The sequence below is a fragment of the Urocitellus parryii genome, chromosome 2 (genome assembly GCF_045843805.1).
Source record: "Urocitellus parryii isolate mUroPar1 chromosome 2, mUroPar1.hap1, whole genome shotgun sequence".
Lineage (NCBI taxonomy): Eukaryota > Metazoa > Chordata > Mammalia > Rodentia > Sciuridae > Urocitellus > Urocitellus parryii.
In genome coordinates this window covers 132,640,361-132,660,695 of record NC_135532.1, presented here as the reverse complement: position 1 = coordinate 132,660,695, position 20,335 = coordinate 132,640,361, and the positions used below count along the sequence as shown (strand labels likewise).

General features: G+C 40.5%; 1 protein-coding gene across 5 annotated transcripts in view; it reads right to left on the bottom strand.

Moving 5' to 3' along the window:
• The window catches only part of Fndc3b (fibronectin type III domain containing 3B), a 335,107-nt gene that overhangs the window by 18,215 nt on the left and 296,557 nt on the right, over window positions 1-20,335 (bottom strand). For 4 of the 5 annotated variants that reach the window (XM_026394977.2, XM_077795313.1, XM_026394980.2 and 1 more), the window contains one exon: window positions 13,950-14,162. The exons of the other annotated variant lie outside the window; for it this stretch is intronic. In XM_026394977.2, the coding sequence (XP_026250762.1) occupies window positions 13,950-14,162 (213 nt within the window). The remainder of the gene's footprint in view (window positions 1-13,949; window positions 14,163-20,335) is intronic. 5 annotated transcript variants of the gene reach the window in all.

Here is a 20,335-nt window from a genome sequence, read left to right as displayed (position 1 = left end):
ATCCAACCACAATGCCTTGTCCTCCTACACAGGCCAACTGCTTCCCACTGCCTGTGCTTTGCTGCAGCCTCCAAGAACAAGCCATTATCTTCAGATACCACCGGAAGTCAGTCAGTAACAGAATTACAGTTCCAAATGCCTGACTTTTGGGCTGAATTGGCCTAAAGAGTAAGCACAATTTATGCACAATTCATTTTGTACCAGTTCTTGAACATCTGCAGTGTGCTAGGTTCTGTGGATTTGGAGATGAACAAAGCCTGATTCCATGGGTCAATTTGTGCAGTGCGGGAAGGGCTTTCTGAAGGCTTTTCCATTGCTAGAGAATAGTCTTGAATGGATGAATGGATGGAGAGACAGAAAGACTAAATTGACCTGCTTGTTTTTAACTTGTCAGAGTCAATACTTACATTCAGGCATGTAGTAGCTTTTGCAATCAAGTTCCTGAGCCCTCATCATGTCACCTATTTAATGTCTGCCTGTTTGGCTTGTGAAAGAAAGTACCTTTTACTGAAGGCTGAGCACTTTCAATTTCAGGGAAAGCCAGAGTCCAGGCTGAAACCCACAAATACCATAGCAACCTGCATAGCACTCTTGACACATTACCACCTTAATGAAGACATCCTTGCTAATGCTACAGGCAAACAGCTGTTAACTCAGCCTCAGATTCTGGGCCAGAATCTCTAACAGGGATAATTGCCCTTAATTATATCACAAATGGAAGTCCAGTTTAAGAAGCGAAAGTGTTAGATTTTCATTACAAAATTGCCATAGAGCTCCGTTTTTTTTTTTTTTTTTTTTTTTTAAAGAGCCTGGAGAACAGTATTAGGAACAGTACTGCTTTCCTGGCATGCTGTGCTCTAAGCAGAGTATTTCCTTTTGAAAACAGGTTCAATATATAATTGTGCCCAAATTCAATCATACATGTAGGCAGTAGTGCTCACTGTCACAAAGACATTAACTGAAGCACTCAGGACTCTCATTTTGTAGCGTAATTGAGCAAATAGCACACATACAATTTTCAAATACATCAAAACTTGCTGTTTCTAGACTAGATATTTTGCTTTTGTACTACAATGTTTTATTAATGGTTTAAAGCTGCATTCCAATTTATAAAAAGCATTGGGGAAATAGCTGATAGTAATGACAAATTTAAAATGTTGCCATTAGAGAATTTATTCATGTCCCAAGATAGTGTTACTTAAAAACACAAGAAAAGTAAAGTTGCATTTGTGTTTAGAAAAAGAAAAGAGTGACCAGGAAGCTTCTGAAGATCTTAACCCTCACCCCCTCCACCACCACAGGTTGGGTTTGAGGTTTCACCATCTTGCTTTCAGTGAAGGCAGAGCGAGGCAGCTGCTGGAGGCCCACCTCATAGCTGTTTCCTTGGAGAACTTAGGAACTGTTGCCTGGTACTCCCAGCAGAAGGAGCTGAGAATGTGAGAGAAACAGTAGTTTGTTCTTGCTTCAGCCTTTCCTAGAAAAGGCACACGTCTGATCTGTCCTTGATTTAGCCCACTTCCTACTGTGGCAGTTAATAAATAGCGGCCTGCTTCTTGTTCTGATGAGAGTCATCACTGTTTTGTCTTACCTCTCTCCCCACAAAATGGGCACGGGAGGAAGTTATGGGGTTCAGGGTGGGAGGGGAGAGTTCCCCTATTTTGTTCTCAAAATGTGTATGGGAAGGGCTGAAGACCAGATGGCAACAGACTCCTATGTCACGTAATTAACCAGGTACCAAGTCCTCAGTCAGTGGAGGGAAGAGATGGTAGGCAAAACATAGGATTCTCCTGAGTGAAACACACAAGGAGAGACATCGGAATCCTGAGAGTTTTGGGAGAAAGCCCAAGCATCAACAGAATCAGTCCCACACCAAACTGTCACCTACAGAAAGAAATGGCCATGTCCTTGTCAGCCTGTGTTCTAAGATGGCCACTGGGGCCCAAGGTCAGAAAGGCTGGGCAGGAAGACAAGAGGGTGATCCAATGTCTTCTTGAGAACCTTTCCCATCATCTCACTCCTGTGAGCAGAGGCCACACACTGGGAGACATTAAAGACAGATGTCAAGAGACTGCATATTATTCAAGAGTTGATGCTTTTCCGCACTTGAAAAGGTATTTTTTTTTCTTTTTCTTTTATTTTCATGTGGTGCTGAGGATCAAACCCAGTGCCTCACGCATGCTGGGCGAGAGCTTGACCTCTGAGCCACAACCCCAGCCCCATTTTGCCTTTTTCTTAAGGCGGGGAAAAAGAGGAGTAGAAAGAACAGCAAAAATGAGAACATCGAGAATAGGGTAAAAGATGAGAAAGACTGGGCATTACTATTTTTTCTGATAGGGAAATTATTTATCTTGGTCATTTCTAACTTTGTCTCATTTTACTCAATTCAATAAGAAAATGCATTAATTGCACGTGCATGTTCTAAACTTGACATATGAGTCAGCTTATAAACCAAAAATGCAATCTGCCATGAAATCTCACCTCTCTACTTTAGGTTTCTGAAAATAGGATCTGCCTGTGATAACAATTTGGTATTTTGTTTCAAGGGTTTGAATTCTGAAAACTTTAAGGGTCACAGTGGATTTGTTCCTTTTACCTCCCCCAATCTGGGTACCTCACAAGCTTCCAGTCAATGCAGTTCTGAGATGAGAATCAGCTGCATGGGCTACAAAATACCAGCAAGCTCTTGAGTCTCTGGGCCTCAGTTTTCTCATCTACATAAAGGGTAAGGATGGAGCCTACCCCATGGAGCTGTTGTGAGGTTTAAATGGGTTAAATAAAATGCTTTGCCTTGTCCTGAAATGTAACAGTCAACCACTCATTTTTAGAATGCTGAGGAGCCAGGGTTTTAAAAAGGACCCCAGTCTACCTTCTAAGAGACCATCCACATCACTGTTGTTGAACATAGTGGTTATTTTACTTTCTCTAGGTGTAAAGCTGGATGTGAGCTGTGGGGGCTTCATCCCTCACGCTGGCCAAGCACGGGCAGGAATATCTCCTCCAACACTGTGATGGGTGCTCAACTTGAGACGTCACGTAAAACTGCCAGCCCCTGAACAGAGCAGGCCTCAAGCAAGTGCCTTTGATCCCAGATGTCTTTCTGGTAGGCCTTAGCATAAAATATTCACCTGACAGCAACTTCTGTTTTCCCTTCTCAAATTCCAAATTACAAAGACCAACCAAAACAACAGAAGCACATAACTCAATGAGAATATAATCCTTCTCCCAACCCTGTTCTATAATTACTACCCACCCTTTCGGGAAGTGGGAAAAGTGAGATTCTTCTTACTTCAGAGCCAGTGATTTATGGCCATGTGCATGTGTCTAGCCTTGAAGGCTCTGCAGGTTAACACCCCTGTAGCTAGAACCACTCTGGGAGAGATTAAAAATGCTCATCAAATATGTTTTACAAAGACCAACTTAATTTTCTTACATCTTTTTTAAAAAGATCAACCTAATTTTAAAATTCATTAATAAGTAAGCCAGAGACCTCCTGTGATAGTAGAATTAATCATAATAAGACACAGTGACTGAAGACTTTAAGTGCAACCAAGGACTGAGAGCTTAGCACAAGCTTTGCCATGTGACAAGGTAGGTTCCCAGGCAGCTTTCCCGATCCTCCCTCTCCCTCAGACTGAGAACACCCAGGTTGGTGCTTGGACCCTCCACAGGTTGATGCACCCCAGGTCCTGGGACATAGCAGAGGCATGCAGAAGGCCCGGGTTCTCACTTTAGTGTGTACTGCCCTCGGCCTGGGGAAGGAAGAGACCCTGAGTGTTTCGAATTCAGCTGGGAATGAGGACTCAGAGCAGTTGGGGTGCCCATACAAGGAGCCAGGCACAGTGGAAAACTCTGGGCCCTTGATACACTGGCTCTGGCCTGGCAATAGGGAAACGCTACACGAGGAGTGACACTTGCTCTACCTTGCCGCTCTCCTGTTCTATGCTGCTGCTGAGGTGGGACATCCCTCATAGTCCTCCATGCCCTGCACACTGCTGGGGAGTTGTGGGAGCACAAGGACTTGGACCCAGGAAGACCTAAGCAGCAATCTCAGCTCTCTGCCCCTTACTGCCAAATCAATTGTCCCTGCAGAACTTCAGTTTCTCTCTTCTGTAAACAGGGGGGCAGTTATCTACCACACAGATTGTTTTAAGAGTCAAACACAGTAATGTGGGCAGAAAGTTCAGCACAGCCCAGTTTTAATGGTGAAGAGTCCCATACATCATATTATCCAACAGCTCCGCCGAACCCAGTGTCACAGACCAGAGTGCCACAGACCACCATTCAGGTAAAGGACACTGAGGTCCCCTATGGCTCTCAGCTCCTACCATGTAGGCCTCTATCAGTGGTTTATGACCTAGAAGGAACAGTTCAATCTAAATTAGTGATATTCTGCTGCATCTATTATGGCCTATGGCACACATTCAGCTCTCCCCCAAATTACCAATCTAATTTGGTGAGCGAGGAGTACAAATGAGATGTCCACTCTGTTATTTTCACCATGAGTGCTCCTGCACCGACAAATGCAGTGCTGAGATAATACGTAAGCAGGCAGCTGGTTCCTGGAATGCATTACGTGCCCAAAACTGAGGTCACCAAGTCATTTTAGTATTAGTGCAGTTGGAGGTACATATAGCCCCAGCACTTGCTGTGGCATCACACACGGATTCTTAGAGACTGCCCGGAAACTGTGGGTCGCAGTGGCCACATTTCTGAGGTCATCTACCCCACCTCCAGCCCCACTGCCTGTTCCTGGGGAACAGACATCAGCCTCATGATCCAGGGCTCCCATGGGGACAAGAGGCCAGTGAGGGAGCACCTGTAAGGCTTGCTGCAGCACAGATCCCCTGGGTCACCATCCTCTATATGACAACAGAATAACGGGAATAATAATAACAAGCTCTGGAGTCAGCACGCCTGGGCGGAGTTCAGCTGGTGCTTGGGCTGTCTAACAAGGCGAGCCATTTCCTCAGCTATGAAAAGGCACGGTACTCCCCCTGTGGGGTTGTTTCGAGAACTAAATGAGAATAAAGGGAGAATCCATTAGCACTTAGGAAGCATTCAGTAAAGAGTACTGTCTTTAATACTATGTAAACATTGTAACGCTAATATTATTAATGGCAAAGTACTGACGTTGATGAATGTTTCTTGTTTTCTGATGTTAGAGAATCCTGAGGATGTCCCCAGAATGGCACCCTTCTTGCCCACATTCCCCGAGGCTTTTGAGTGGGGGAGAGAGTAGAGCAGCATGTGAATGCTATGTACCCTGTCCTGGCAAACCTGAGCCACAAATTGATGAGGAAAACACAAAGATGGGACAGACCTCAGCATTGCCCAGTGAGTTGGAATTCTGGGCATTTTTACTTAGGGAAAAGAAAAATGGGGAGAAATGCTCTCAAGTTCTAAAAATATGTACTTGGGAAGGGGAAAAGAGAAAAAGATTAGATGGGTCATTAAGAGTCTAAATAAATTCTTGATAGCTCTGTGTCCCCCCCTCCCCCACCGCCCCATGCTACAACTTTGCCTGTTTGTATCTCATAGAAACAAAACACTCAGATAATAACAAACACACATGGATCTTACCCTTAGTGATTTGCCAGTGATTTAAGAATTTGTTTAAAATTCTGTACTTAAGAGCAATGAACTATTCTGTGTGACACTGTATTGGTGAGTACAGGTCGTCAAACATTTGTCCAAACCCAAAGAACACATATAACACCTATAGTGAGTCTTAATGTAACTATGAATCCACGCTCCCTTGCATGATGATGATGTGACAATGACAGAGGTCATCAATTCTAACAAATGTACCTGTCTGGTGGGGAATGCTGCTCACAGGGGAGGTGTTACATGTCGGTGGGTGAGAATACTTGGGAAATCCCTATACCTTCCAATTTAATTTGCTGTGAACCTAAAACTGCTCTTAAAAAAAAAAAAATTGAAAAATGTTCTGCATTTCTGTGAAGCCAAAAGCCAAAACAATTTTTTTTAAATTGTGTTTGTCATAGTATTCCATGGGGGTGTGTGGCAAGTTTTAGGAGCACAAAGACATATTGAGACCTTGGCCATAGTGCAATCAATCTGTAGCATTCACTATGAACTTGAATAAGTCAGATAATATTCCAAGGCTAAATTTCCAGACAGTGATCACTGTCTTGATCACTTGACAGCAATCAACATCATCCAAGCAAAAATCCAAGCAAATTCTAGGATTACTTATTGAATATGCAATAGAAGGTAAAACAACAGATTCTGGTCATTTTCAGAAAATTCTAGGGGAAAGCTATATTTTTAATTTCAGTTTTTTTAGGTTTTAACATTGTGAAAGACGACTTTTAGTACTCAAGTACAACTGATAGAAGTTCAGTCACATTACATCTTTACATTTCCTTTAAAAAAATCATTTTAAGGAAAACAATAATATGTAAAAAAATCAGTTTTAAAATGTTTGCCTAAAACAATTTTGTTTTGAAAAGAAATATCAAACAATGCTTTGAATGGCTTATGACTTAAACACACAGTAGAAAATAAGCCTTCATGCCAAGAGTTTTGTTTACTCCCTTGCTGCTATCTTATAATCCCTAGGCCTACTACAAGCTAACCACAGACCATTGATATTAATTATTCAAAATAACTTAACCTGCTGACCTGAAATGGCTGGGAGTCTATTAAGGCTGCAAATGGCATCTTTCAAAATATGTTTCACAATATCATAAATCAACAGCTGTTCAAAAGCTCAGTACAACTATATTCATCAGTATAGCTATATTCATTAAGAGTGACATGTCATGTTTTCCCCCTTATACTTAATTTCCCTAGGTTCCATGGTGTGTGTGTGTGTGTGTGTGTGTGTGTGTGTGTTTCCTATGTTACTCAAGTGGCATTTGGGGATGAAAGATATTCAAAATAGGAATGAAGCATATCTACCTTTAATCTGTCAAGAACACAGAGTTCTGCCATATCTGGGTAGAAGCAAATGGTACCACGTGGGGACACCTGAGGCAGGGACGGTGTTTCCTAAACTGATTTTGATGTTGGTGAAGTCCCTATTTACAGACTGGTCATTAAAGTGCCAAGAGCTTTTTCCAAATAAACTAATGAGAAAATGGGTTACTTTCTTATTCTCTGTTCCTAGCTGGATGTTGGCCTCTTTATGAGTGACTAGGCAGCAACACTTCTTGGTTTATTGATTGAATTCCTACGCTCCTTTTCTAAGAAATAAAATTTCACTATAGGAACTAATGATTGAAACTCTTTACAATGATTAAACAAACTTTAAAAAAATCTTAATTTCCATTTTTTATTGTTGTTTACACTTTAAACATCATAAAAGCCCTATTTTTAATTTTTAAAAACTGTGCTTGGTATATTAAGAGATTCACTTGTACTCAAATGAAGGTCAGAATTTTTTTTTTTTTTTTTGTGTGTGTGTGTGTGTGTGGAGGGTACTGGGAATTGAAACCAGGAGTATTTTACCACTGAGCTACATCCCCAGCCCTTTTTGTTTTTGAGATAGGATCTCACTAAGCTTCTGATGCTGGCCTCAAACTTGTGATCTTCCTCTCAGGCCTATGCTACCATGTCTGACATCAGAATTTCTAAAGACCACTAGAGAAGCTTGAAACCTCCCACTTTTCTTTCAAATACATGAAGTGAATCTTGTCTTCAAGGTTACTATTTGTCCACTTCTGTTTCAGTGACCTTGCCTCAATTTGAGGAAAATGCTGTTCATTTCTATTCTACCATTTATTTATTTTTTATTTAAGTGAGAGGTTAAGGACTAATTTGGATTCTATTTCTGGTTCAGTTAAAATCTCAAATAGCTTATTTACCACATTTTAGCCTAAGGCTGACAAAACCAGCAAAACGCTTTGTTTTGTAGACTTTTAAAATGTTCCTTTTTTTAATAAATAAAAATGTTTCTGATTTTTTTTTTCTCCTGTTAATTAGGGACTGGAGACCAGAATCACTACTTCATTTTATAGAAGGGGAAACTACAGCAAAGAGAAGTTAGGGGATATGATTCTATAATCTTGAAATTTAGTAGTAGATTAGGGATTATAAGAGATTTGACATCTGCGTCAAGAACCAGAGCTGCCTTTAGGGGGTTGAATTATAGGAATGCCATTCATCCAACCAGAATGATCACGTGGACTGGGGTCTAATCCAGAGAGGCAAAGGAAACAAATGCTGAGGGTCTCTTGCAGGCTGGCTTGTTGCCTCACATCTGTGTCATGGAACTTGGCAGCACACTAAGAAATGTAAGCAGGAGTTGTTTTATAACAGGCAAACACTGAGAAGAAAATCCATTCTTCCCTCAGTTAGCATGCATCCCAGCTACCTTTGCTAGTTAACAAGTATTATTTTGAGTTTGAAGAAACACCAAAACCACAAAGATGCAGTAGTTTTCTTCTGCTAAAGGCCAACAGGCATCATGCTGTCAACACTGCAAATCCCTTCCACTTTTCCTGGCCTAGGGGAAAGTGTCACGGGCCAAGCCAAGTCAATAGAGAGCAAGTGACAATTATCTACTCTGTAGCCCAATTTCGCTTTGCTGGATAATAGCTTTAAAAAATACTGGCTGTCTGACTAACCCTGAACAGCAGATTAACCACAAATGTGTTCCTGGAATTTACGGTTCCTCCCTCCTCAGCACTGTGTATAATTATCGGGGAACATGGACCCTGTCAGGATTGGCATCAACTCCAATTCTGTCAGGGCAGCACAACATTTCACTGCAGTAACACAGACAAATGCATCTTCAAAATAATTGCTACAACACTACAATCTTAGAACACACGAGCTGATCCTGTTATTCTAGTGCCTGTATTAGGTTAACACAACATTATGAAAATGCTTACTTGGGGCATATATTTTTCTTGCATAACATGGGAATGAAAGCCATTCAGATCTTCTGGGTTGAATCTGTTAAGAATAATAGACTAAATCACTATAAGGCCAAACTAATCTGATTTTTGTTTATCTGTTGAAATTAAACAAAATTTCCTGTGTTGTCTGTTCACTGTTTAATGTTAATTCATTTCCTCAGCAAGATAAGCTCTTATAGCTAGGTCACATACCTCACAGGACCTAACGTATAGCAGCAATTCATGAAAAAAAATTGCTGATTGAATGAATACTCATAATCTAATCTCTAAGTAAATCTAGTTCTGTAAGTATAAAGCACAGATTTAAAGCTGCTACTGAAATGTGGACTGGAGACCTTACAGGTCAGAAACTTGAATACAAGGGAAATAAATGTCCTAGTCAAGAGAAGTGAAACTTTCCACATAGCAAGTTCAGATGATCTGGGGTGAATTCTAGGTTGATTTACCTGGAGGTAGGGGCTGTGGCAAGAAGCCCTGTGGGATCACTTCAATCTACATGAAATAGGCTTATCCTTAAGAGAGGGACAGACAGACGTAGGGACAGAGAGAAAAGTGCTAGCACATTTCACTTTTTACATTTTACCTTTTATTTGAGAACTAAAATAACAGAGAAAGCTCTTAGTGTTTGGTACTTTGTAGGTGCTCACTAAATAGAAGTTTCCTTTACAAAGTTTAAAAATATTATTTTTGAGCAAACATTATTATTTTAAGTCTTGGGGGCATTTTCTATGGTTTGAAAGGCATATAAATAAACATAAATGAGTACATCACAGATGCAACAAGATCTTAGGGGTTTTAGACATTAAGTAGTCACTCTTAAGGTAAGTTGGTATCTTTCTTATCTTCTTACTTGTGAAATGCAAAAGCTCAAAATATGAAGATAATTAGATAACGTGCCCAAATCATTTACAAGGGACATATTTTTGCAAAAAATTTAGTTCACATACGATTTATAAAGATTCCTTGCTTTAAGGTGGAAAGGTGGGAAGGACACCAGAGATCATTATCTACTTTAAACTCTTCATGGATAAAGAAAGAGAGAGTCATGGTTTAGGAAGCAAAACTGATGCAACTCTTTAATCTGACCATCACCAAGCACGGAGTTATTAGTTTGCACAGTGGTTACAAATACTTAAATAGCTGGCAAGGACAGCTGTACAACTCAGACATCAGCAACTCTTTTCTCAAATGCCCAGTGACGAGTTAGTAATGTGGTCATGGCAAAACAAATATTTTACTAGGAACCTTTTTGGGGGGTAGGAGGTACTGGGAATTGAACTCGGGTCTTTCTGATGCTCGGAAAAGAGCTACCTCTCCAGCATGAAAGAAATACTTTGAGAGCTGACAAGAAAGAAAATAAAACCACAACTGAACCTATCTTTGGTTCTCACCTTGGCCTCAGCAGGATGTATTGTTTTTGCCACATTCACAGCAAGAACTTGGTTAATGAACTTAACATACATGCTGTAGAACACGTGCAGAGTTCCTGCCAGCCTTGGCTAGAAACTGCTCTAGCAACCAGCTTGCTGAAAAAGCCAGCTGCTGCCTGGGAAGAAGGCACTGCTCTTTCACCTGGAGAGGCCAGGCCAAGTCCCAGTGACCCAGCTGAAGGCCAGAATTGACAAAGCGAGGCTAACACCAAACGTTATGATGAGTCCAACTCAAATGGCTTCTTCCTGATCCTCAAGAGTCAAGATTCAAATCTAAAGTCTTGGATTCAAGGTCACTCACTCCAAGAGTTCACTTTCAAGATACAGAGGAAGGTCATCTTCCAACTAAAACTAGGCTGTCTCATCCTATTAAATCCCAGAATAAAATTATTCCACAAATAGAATGAGAATTTATTAAGCTCTGTATTCCCATCACTTTAATAACTTTCTGAGAGCACTGGCAAATCTAATTTAGAAAAGATAAATTTGGATCCTAGCTCATGAAATTAAGAGAAATATTGTTTGTAATGGTCAGATTTCTTAAATTGCCACTTAAATTTAGCATCATTTATTTGATGAACAAGGCCAGTCGGGCTCTATTTATTTGGGGCGGCTGTGGGGAGAATGTATTGATCACTAGGTTTCTGCACTGTTTTCTGCCTGGCATATTTAAATGCCTCACGACAGCACACTCATTTGTTTGAGTGCTTGTGGAGCTTTTGTTGTGTGCCCAGGAGCTGTTCTGTGTATCACATAAAGTCTTAGATTGGATCTGTAGAGCTCTCCATGAGCCACCATGGACGGCTGCCCCACAGGGAAGGACTGCAGCCAGATGGGGGTGCCTGGCCTCCTGCCTCCCTGGAGGTAGCAGCAGAGGCGGTGTGAGTATGAGGCACTGGCTGTGATCCCAACTTGGCCATCAGCTTCCGTGACTCTTCTGTGCTTCCCTTATTCTACAGATATTCTTTTTATACAGATATTTTTCTAAAAGATATTCTCTAAGGATGGTTCTTTCCATGATCAATGAAGCCTGGGGAAAAAATGTAAGACTCATTTAAAATTCACCCCCAAGGCTAGCTTTATATACTTATCGTGGTTTCTCTTCTGTTCTCGCCAGCCTTCTCCAGTTGAGGAGTTCCTCATAAGAAAATAATCATCCTATGAAAACACATCCAAAGAAATCTAGCACCATGGGATGAGTGATCTTGTGCATGAGGGAAAATGAATTTAATCTCTAATGAACCTGTCAGGAGAGAGCACTGCTCTCTCTGTGCTTTCTATACCAGCACCAGTTTCCAATAGGGCAGTCACTTTTTGTTCTCCTATCTTCAAACTATTGGATCTGCGAGGCATTTCAAAATCAAGTTCAAATGAAACCTTCCCTGTTCTTCGTGCCTCCATCTTTGGAGGACGGCCACTGCTCCTCCTAATTCCTAGACCCTTTCCCCTGTGGTACTATTGGTTCTATCATTATTCGTGAGGATATTTTTCTTCCTTCCTACTTCCCTTTCTTCCCCCATCCTCTTTTTACTAATAAGACATTGTACTTACTTAGACACATTCAGAATGTCAACAGAGTAACTGCAACCTTTTTTCCAATTACAAAATAATACTGTTACCAGAACAATAAGTATTTCATGTAAGTTGCACCAGAGACTTCTGAACTTGAAAAAACACTGAACTCATATATAACTAATTTGTGCTGAACAACAAGTTTCCACGTGAAGTTATATTCCCCATAACTGTACCTGGCAAGGATCACAGCTACTGAAAATATCACCAGGACAGGGCTACCTAAAGACACATTTAGTAGTGTGTTAACTACATAAAAAAGGTCATTGTACAATCTAAAAACAAATCTACCACAGCCTTACATTTCAATTTTTTTTTTTTTTTAAAGGAATGAGCCATGTTCAAGGAGTTCCACGCTTTACAGACAGGGAAAGAACTTCACAGGAACCAACTCAAGCACAATCACCTTATCTTCACACCTCCCTCCTTCCCTTCCTCTTTGTGGTGCCGTTCTTGCCTCTTTTTCCTTTTTCAGCCTTGATGACTCCCTTTCTTGAACCAGGCTTTCTCTAGCTGGGTGTGCAGCTGCATTCTTTCTTATTTTTCCTTCAGCTCCTTCTTTTCCTGAGGCTGCTTCATCTGCAGCGGTGTTGTTTCCACATCTCTCCCAGCTTCTCTGCAATTCCACCTTTGCACAGGCCGGGCTCTTCTTTGGATGATACTCAGAGTAGAACAAGAGGGTTGAAGGAAGTCTCGTGGGTGTGTTGGGCCCTTGAACTTCTTGTTTGTTTCCCCCTTTAGAAGGGTATAGATTTTCAAGGCTCTTTCATCATAGGCCTAGTCCGTCTTTGTCATGTCTTCAAATTTCCCTTTCTTCTTAGCAATCATGGTCTCCCATCTCTCTAAGCACTTCCTTGAAAGCTCTGAGAAGTTGACTGGAGATATCAGGGGGCTGCTTCTTGAACTCCTCCCAGCAAGTTTGCACAAAGAATGCATATGATGACATTTTGTCTTTCAGCTTCTTATGGCCTCCTTTGCCCACGACAGATTGTTTTTCCTGGTACCTGGCCAGCCCTGATGTGGCCTGGAGCTGTCTCTATGAAGCTCGGTGTACTGCAGTGGCTGTGAGAACAGGAGCCAGATGTAGCAGGCTCCCTTGTATTGCTTTGAATCTTGGTCTTCACAGAAGGCCCCCAGACTCCACTACACCCAAATCAATCAAAATGCCTGATTACGGAGTGGGAGACTGAAATCGGATGGGGAATCCTGTGGGAACTAAGACCCCATGTAAACAGAATACTACAAAGCACAAAGAGGAAATTCCAGAGATGCTTCCATTCCAGCACTGGTTCTGTGCTTCAGCGGCAAGGGGAAGCATGCTGTTTCCTCCATTGCTACCTTAGTTGTATGGTGATCCCCCAACCCCTCTGTTTGACTCTCTGATCAGGACCTTTGGCGATGGAACATTCTGTCATCATTAACTTTCGCTTAGCATCTGATCATCCCCAAATACAGTTCAGCCGCCTATCTTCTGATTGGCCATTTTCAGAGGAAATGAAGTTAGGTTAAACAAATAATGTCACAAAAGGCTGGATTTGATTTCTACAGCCACAAGTGTTTTCTGGCCATGGAAACACTCATAAAATATCTCCTATTTGCTCTGGTTAATTTGATCTTGCATTGCCCACAGTTACAGAGCAAAATCCTCATCTGTACATCATCCACAGATTTGTAAACATGTTGTCCCAGCGGTTGCTGAATATTTAAAGAGGTAACATCTCTTCCTGATTCTTATCTCCCTCTGTACTCGTGACTAATATACATTATTTCATAGAGTGAAATGACAATTTCCTTTCTTATTTCTCTCTATTATTTGGCTTTATGAAGGGAAAAGAATACATATACTACACATACAGGGAAATCAGGATCTTTTGAATGCTTAGAAATTCTAAATGGAAAATGGAGGGGATAACTTTGGGAATAAAATGCAAGAGTCAAATACACAGCCCCTTCTTTGAATGAGAAGGAAGAGTGTTTAAGAGAAAGTGAGTAAGACGGAATGAGTTGAGACTTCACCCCATGCCAAGGCCAAGAAGTCCCTGGCATGCCCTCAGCCCCGTACCTCTTGTTTCTGTCCTCCAGCTGCAGAGTGTATACTATGTCATCGGCAGTGTGCGTCTTGGAGTTACTGTCTCCCCATTTTAGCTTCAGGCTCTGAGGACCAGCTGCAGCACATTCTAGCCTGGGAGGCGAGGGTGGTAATGGCCGAGTTTTCGCTTTAATGAACTGACTAAATGGTCCAGCTCCAATTTCATTTATAGCCTGAATTCTGATCCTGGAGAAAGGGGGGAAGATGACAATATAAGTTTAAGAAGCAGCAATTCTTCAATCAAAATCATTGAACAGAGTATTTATTACTTGTTCCTAAAGCAATGCTATGGAATAAAGAAGAACAAAATGAGTAACTCAAGACCAAGACCTGGGTAGCCCAGGATAGATACACTCCCTTTCTCCAGCCTCACCCAACAACTCTGAAGTCATCTGTCACAGCCCCTTAAACAGCCACTGCTATAGCAGGACGCCATTCAGATGTGTAAAAATCCCAACTGGGAGTTTCCTATGTGCACAGTGTTATGGAGAGTAAAGACATATTAACATCACCTTTATGGTCTAGAAATTCAATATCTAACACAGTTAAAAAGTACAGTGGGAATATTATTCCTATCTTCCTTGTTCCTTTACATTTCCTAACTAGTTGACTGAAACAAATCCTCCAGACCATCAAATGCCCCATTGATGAGACTGCTGTCCTTTCCCTCAACCCCCTGTCTGTGTGGACTGCACATTTTGTTAGCTTCCCACAGGTCTGGAGTCAACCCAGGACTGTGTGAATGCTAAGCAAGTGCTCCACCACTGAGCTACATCCCCAGACCCAAGGCACCTTCTTCTACCCTGTGTTCCTCACTGAATGCAGCTATTAAACCTGTACAAAGAACTCTGGAAATCATATCATAGGTGGCAGATCTGTGGAAGTATATAATTTTAATTTTACCAAATCAATAGAGAACTTGCCATTTCCCCCTCCATTATTTTCTAGCCTGAACTCATGAAGACTAAATTCAGGAGTGGATGTGTGCATAGACAGAGTTCTATGAAAGTCTGCCTCAAAGCAGAAGGGATGTCTCTAAAGGTTCAGAGAATGGGGGAAATTCTCTAGTCTTCTTTTCTTCCTGTTTTCTATTCTACCATTTCCCCCATCATATTGATAGTCTAAAGAAGAAAAAACAGAAAAGCATCTGACAACATCCAACATATTCATGATAAAAATTCTCAGCAAATTAGGAATAGGAGGGAGCTTCTTCAACCTGAAAAGGGCACCTACAAAAATACCCACATCACAGTAGCCATGAAAGATTACATACTTTCCCTTTAAGAAAAGGAGTAAGGATGCCTACTCTCATCACTCCTGTTCAACAGCACTAACTAGACATCCCAGCCAGTGGGACAGGGTGGAGTAGGTTGTAGGGTATGGGATGGAGGCGGGTAACACACAGGAAAGAAACAAAATAAATGGAAACCAAAGACAATGCTAGAATACTAAATACCTATCCAAATAGAATCATATAGTATTCATGAACTGGAAGACTTCACAATAAAATTATGAATTCTCCCCCAATTGACCTATAGTGGCCTCTCACTTCAAAACAGTCAAACAAAATCCCCCACAGGATTCTTTTGGTTCTTCTGGGGGTGGTGAGGGTGAGGCAAGATACTGAAGATTGAGCCCAGGGCCTCCCACATGCTAGGTAAGCGTTCTGCCACTGAGCTACATTACTACCCCTTTTTAATTTTATTGTGAGACAGGGCCTTGCTAAGTTGCCAGAGCTGGCCTCAACCTGAGATCCTCCCGCCTCACCCTTTGGAGTTGCTGGGAGTACCCTGGGGTTACAGTGTTGGTCAGTGCACCCAGTTCACATCAGGATTAAAAGAGGAGATGTGGACAAGCTGATTCTAAAAGTTATGTGGCAAGTCAAAGGAACTAGTTAGTGCAAATTTGAAAAATAATAATAAATTTGCAAGAATCACAATACCTGATTTTAGAACTTACCAAACACTACAGTAATCAAGGCAGCATGGAAGAGAGACAGACACACAGATCAAGGCAACAGAACACAAACTCCAGAAATAGACCCACACAGATATGGCCACTTGATCTTTGACAAAGGTTTAAAAGTTGTTTTATGGAGAGAGAAGAATCTTTTCAATACATAGTGTGGGAACAACTGGACATTCACAGGAAGAAACAAATAAACCTCAACTTAACCTTATACCTGATATAAAAGTGAGCTCAAAATGGAACATGAATTAGGTAAAGAGTTTTTATAGATAGTAAATAAGGACACAAAAGATGTTTGACATCACACACACAAGAATAAGAAGCAACTGGAACTCTATTATTTTTCTAATGAGAATGAAAAATGGTTAGCCACATTGGAGAACAGAGTTCCTTCACAGCACGAAATGTACCACTATCATATAACCTAGCAATCCCATTCTTAGGTATTTACTCTAGAGAAATTAATATGCAAACCTTCACACAAATGTTTATAACATCTTTATTCGTAGCACCCACAACTAGATATCTGCCTCATGGTGTGGAATTTGGCAAATACTTATCTGTGGTAAAGTACAGAAAAACCCCATTACAAAGGGCCTTACTTTTCCTAGATTCTGTTTTACTGGGGGGTTGCATAAGGTCTTTTTTATAAGCAATTTAGTCTTTCAGAGTAACACTAAAAGATTAAAAAAACTCTTGCTTCTTGAGTCTCATAAAATTGCTTTAATGATATTAATATAAGGTCTTCTTCCCACAATTGGAAAATAACAGATGTTCTTGCCACTGGAAAGGAAAAAACTTTAAAAGTCATCATGATAGCAGAAATGACTTCCCTCTTTCTCTTCTCAGGAAGAGAAACCAGACAGTAAGTTGTGGTTTTTCCTCAATGGTATAACAAATTTCCTCAACTACAAGATTTAACTTAAGGTCCTTCCAGTGTTCAACCCACCATTCCTTTCCTTTACCCTAGGCACAGGTGCAAATATAGTCTAGATGTCAAGGTGCTTTCTACCATCTGCTGGCCCACAGTCCTTCTGAGACGAGCTCATTTTGTACTCCAAGCGGCCTTAGCCTTTCTTTTGCTCTGTGCATCTTAAATAGTCCTTAGCTACTTTAACACAAAGGAAGTGAGGTCATTAGTTGCTTAAAACTGCTGTTCTACTCCGCTAAACAAAATAAAACAAAGATTATGAGATATGAGTCATTTTGAAGGATTTCTTTTAAAGATCAGAAAATACAAGTATCAAGATGATTTGATTTCTTCTGTGAATTCACTTATTTCCCCAAAGCCTCTATAGTTCCTTATGTCTCTAGCTCTATGATTCTCTGACCTTTCACTCAGAAGCATTTGCTAGGCATATAATCTTAGCCTTAAAAACACAATCCTCACCATTACCCACCACCACCAAAACAAATAACGTGGCAGCATTTTAATTCTCTTTAGGAGTGCAATTTCTTTGGGAATCCTGCTAGTCACTTTGGGGAAGGACTTCAGGGAAATTATCTAACATCTTTAAGCAAGTTTTCTCATCTATAAGAAGGGAACAATATCATATTTGCCACACTGACAGAATTATTTAACTAAAGGACATTGGGGATATCTTTTAATTTTTTTTTATGTGTGTATGTGGTACTGAGGGAGGGGTTGAACCCAGGGACGCTCTATCACGAGCTACATCCCCAGCCCTTCAAGGTCTTGCTAAGTTGCCCAGCTGCCCTCAGATCTGCCATCTTCCTGCCTCAGCCCCCCAAGCAGCTGGGATTATGAGCATGAGCCACCGTGCATGGCACTAATTTCTAACATCTTATACTTTAAGATACAATCAGAAAAGGATTCAAGCGGCCAAAAGCACTTTGGTGAACTTTAAAATGCTAATTTGCAGAACTGTTATCCTTCTGATTTCTTCAGAGACTGTTATTCTTCCAACAGAGCAGGAAGTGTGCTGAGCAAGCAGGAGGAAGGGCACAGTGCTGGCACACACAGGTCCCTCTCCTTCCTAGCCCACAACGGCCATGCCTTACTCTATGATGTGACCAGCCTGCTAATAACATGTTTCAGTCCTTCTTCTGAATTATGGCCAAGAGGACTGGCTTCCTCCTAAACCACCCCCTGGGAAGCAGTGTGGATGAAAGCCCAGGGGTGGATGAGAATAGGAGCAGTGAAAGCATCACAACCAACAAGCTGCAAACCACGCCACACTCTGGAGTAGGAACTATGATCTCTGCTTTTAGAAGTAATGGCACTACAGTCAACTCAAAGAGCTTAGTAAGGTGACCTAATGACATAGCAGCTACTGTGTATGCAGTTTAGATCTGATACATGCAATACTACCTCTAATTTCTATTCTGGTCCAATGAGGCAGGATCATTTTGTCCAGTTTACAAGCAAAGGAACTGAAGCTCGGCTAAGTGCAGGCACTTAACCTTGATTTTATGTTGGACACGGGTCAGACTGTGATGTGGAGTTGGTCCCTTGGGGTTCAAGGGGTTCAAAGGCCTTCCTGTGCCCACCACACTTTCCTGTCATAACTTGGACCTAATACGGTACAAATCTGACCAAAAGATCATTTCAAACCATACTTTTAATTCAACCGCTGCCTTTTGCCAAATGAAGCAGACATTTAGAAAAGTCAACAAATTTGCTTTCACTTTATTCAAACAGGGTGTAGTCCTGAAACCAAACACCTAGACTCTAAAATACTCAGTTCAACCTATCCTTCCATTTTTATAAAACTACATTTTGTTTCAGTAAAAAATTCATGAAGACCATTTTCCTGTGCAGCTGATACAACTGAGCTAACATTAATTAGTTTTAATGACAAAGGGACAATCAAAAATAAAATAAAACTGAAGAACTGATAAATAGGATGGTGTCTTGTATCCTGGGAAAAACATGAAGAACTCTGGGTACTGAAGGCTGAGAAAGCTGAAGGAGGTGAGGACAAAGGCAAGTATTATCTCCTTTGTTTTAGAGTGAAAAATGGTGGTGTGTGAAAATAACTTCCCAATCGTCATAACAGGGAATGATGACATAAGACTTTTAAGAGCTAAGAAGCAAATCTGGCAAAGTAGCAAATTATAAAATCAACATACAAAAATCAATAGCTTTCCTATATAACAACAATGAATCTGCTGAGAAAGAAATCAGAAAAACAATTCCACTCACAATTGTCTCAAAACAAAAAACAAAAAGCAGAAACAAAACCCCTTAGCAATAAATATAACCCCGTGGTAAATGACTTCTATAATGAAGTCTTCTACAGAAAATTGAAGAAGGCCTTAGACGATAGGAAAGACCTTCCATGTTCATAGATAAGGAGAATTAATATTATTAAAATGGTCACACTACCAAAAGCAATATACAGATTTAATGGAATCCCCATCAAAATACCAATGACATTCTTCAGAGAACTAAAAAAACAAAACAAAACAAAACAATCTTAAAATTCATTTGGAAGAATAAAAGACCCGAAATAGTCAAGGCAATTCTAAGTCATAAAAGGAATGGTAGAGGCATATCAAAATCTAACTTCAAATTATACTACAGAGCTATAGGAACAAAAACTGCATAGTAATGACATCAAGACAGACACATAGACCAATGGTAAAGAACAAAAGACACAGAGACAAATCCACACATTTACAGCCATCTGATCCTTGACAAAGGTGTCAAAAATATACACTGGAGAAAAAGATAGCCTTTTTAACAAATGGGGAAATTGCTTATTCCTATGTAGAAGAATGAAATTAGACCTTTATCCCTCATCCTGCATGAAAGTCAACTCAGAATGGATCAAAGACCTAGGAATTAGGGGAAACCTTAAGTGTCTTCCATGGCTTAGAGCAAATGCTATATAACTCCAGGTCAACACTTCAGCATATAGGCATAGGCAACAAGTTTCTCAATAGAACCCCTAACGCTTAAGAAATAATGCTAAGTTAATAAGTGGGATGGTATCAAATCTGAAAGCTTTTGCACAGCAAAGGAAACAAGAATGTGAAGAGAGAACCTATAGAATGGGAGAAAATATTAGCTAGCTACTTTCCTGACAAAGGAATTAATATGTACTATATAAAAATTTAAAAAAAACTTAACAGCAAAACCCCCAAATGACCCAATTAATAAATGGGCAAATTAATTACATATACTTCTCATAAGAAATAAAAATCACTTACAAATATATGAAAAAATGTCCTACATCATTAGCAATTAGAGAAATGCAAATCAAAACTAACACTAAGATATCTCATATCAGTCAGAATGGCAGTCATCCTGAATATAAATAATAATGAAAGCTAGAGGGATGTGGAAAAAAAGGAACACTTTTATACTGTTGGTGGTATTGGTGCTATGGTGGTTCCTCAAAATACTAGGAATGGAACCACCACAT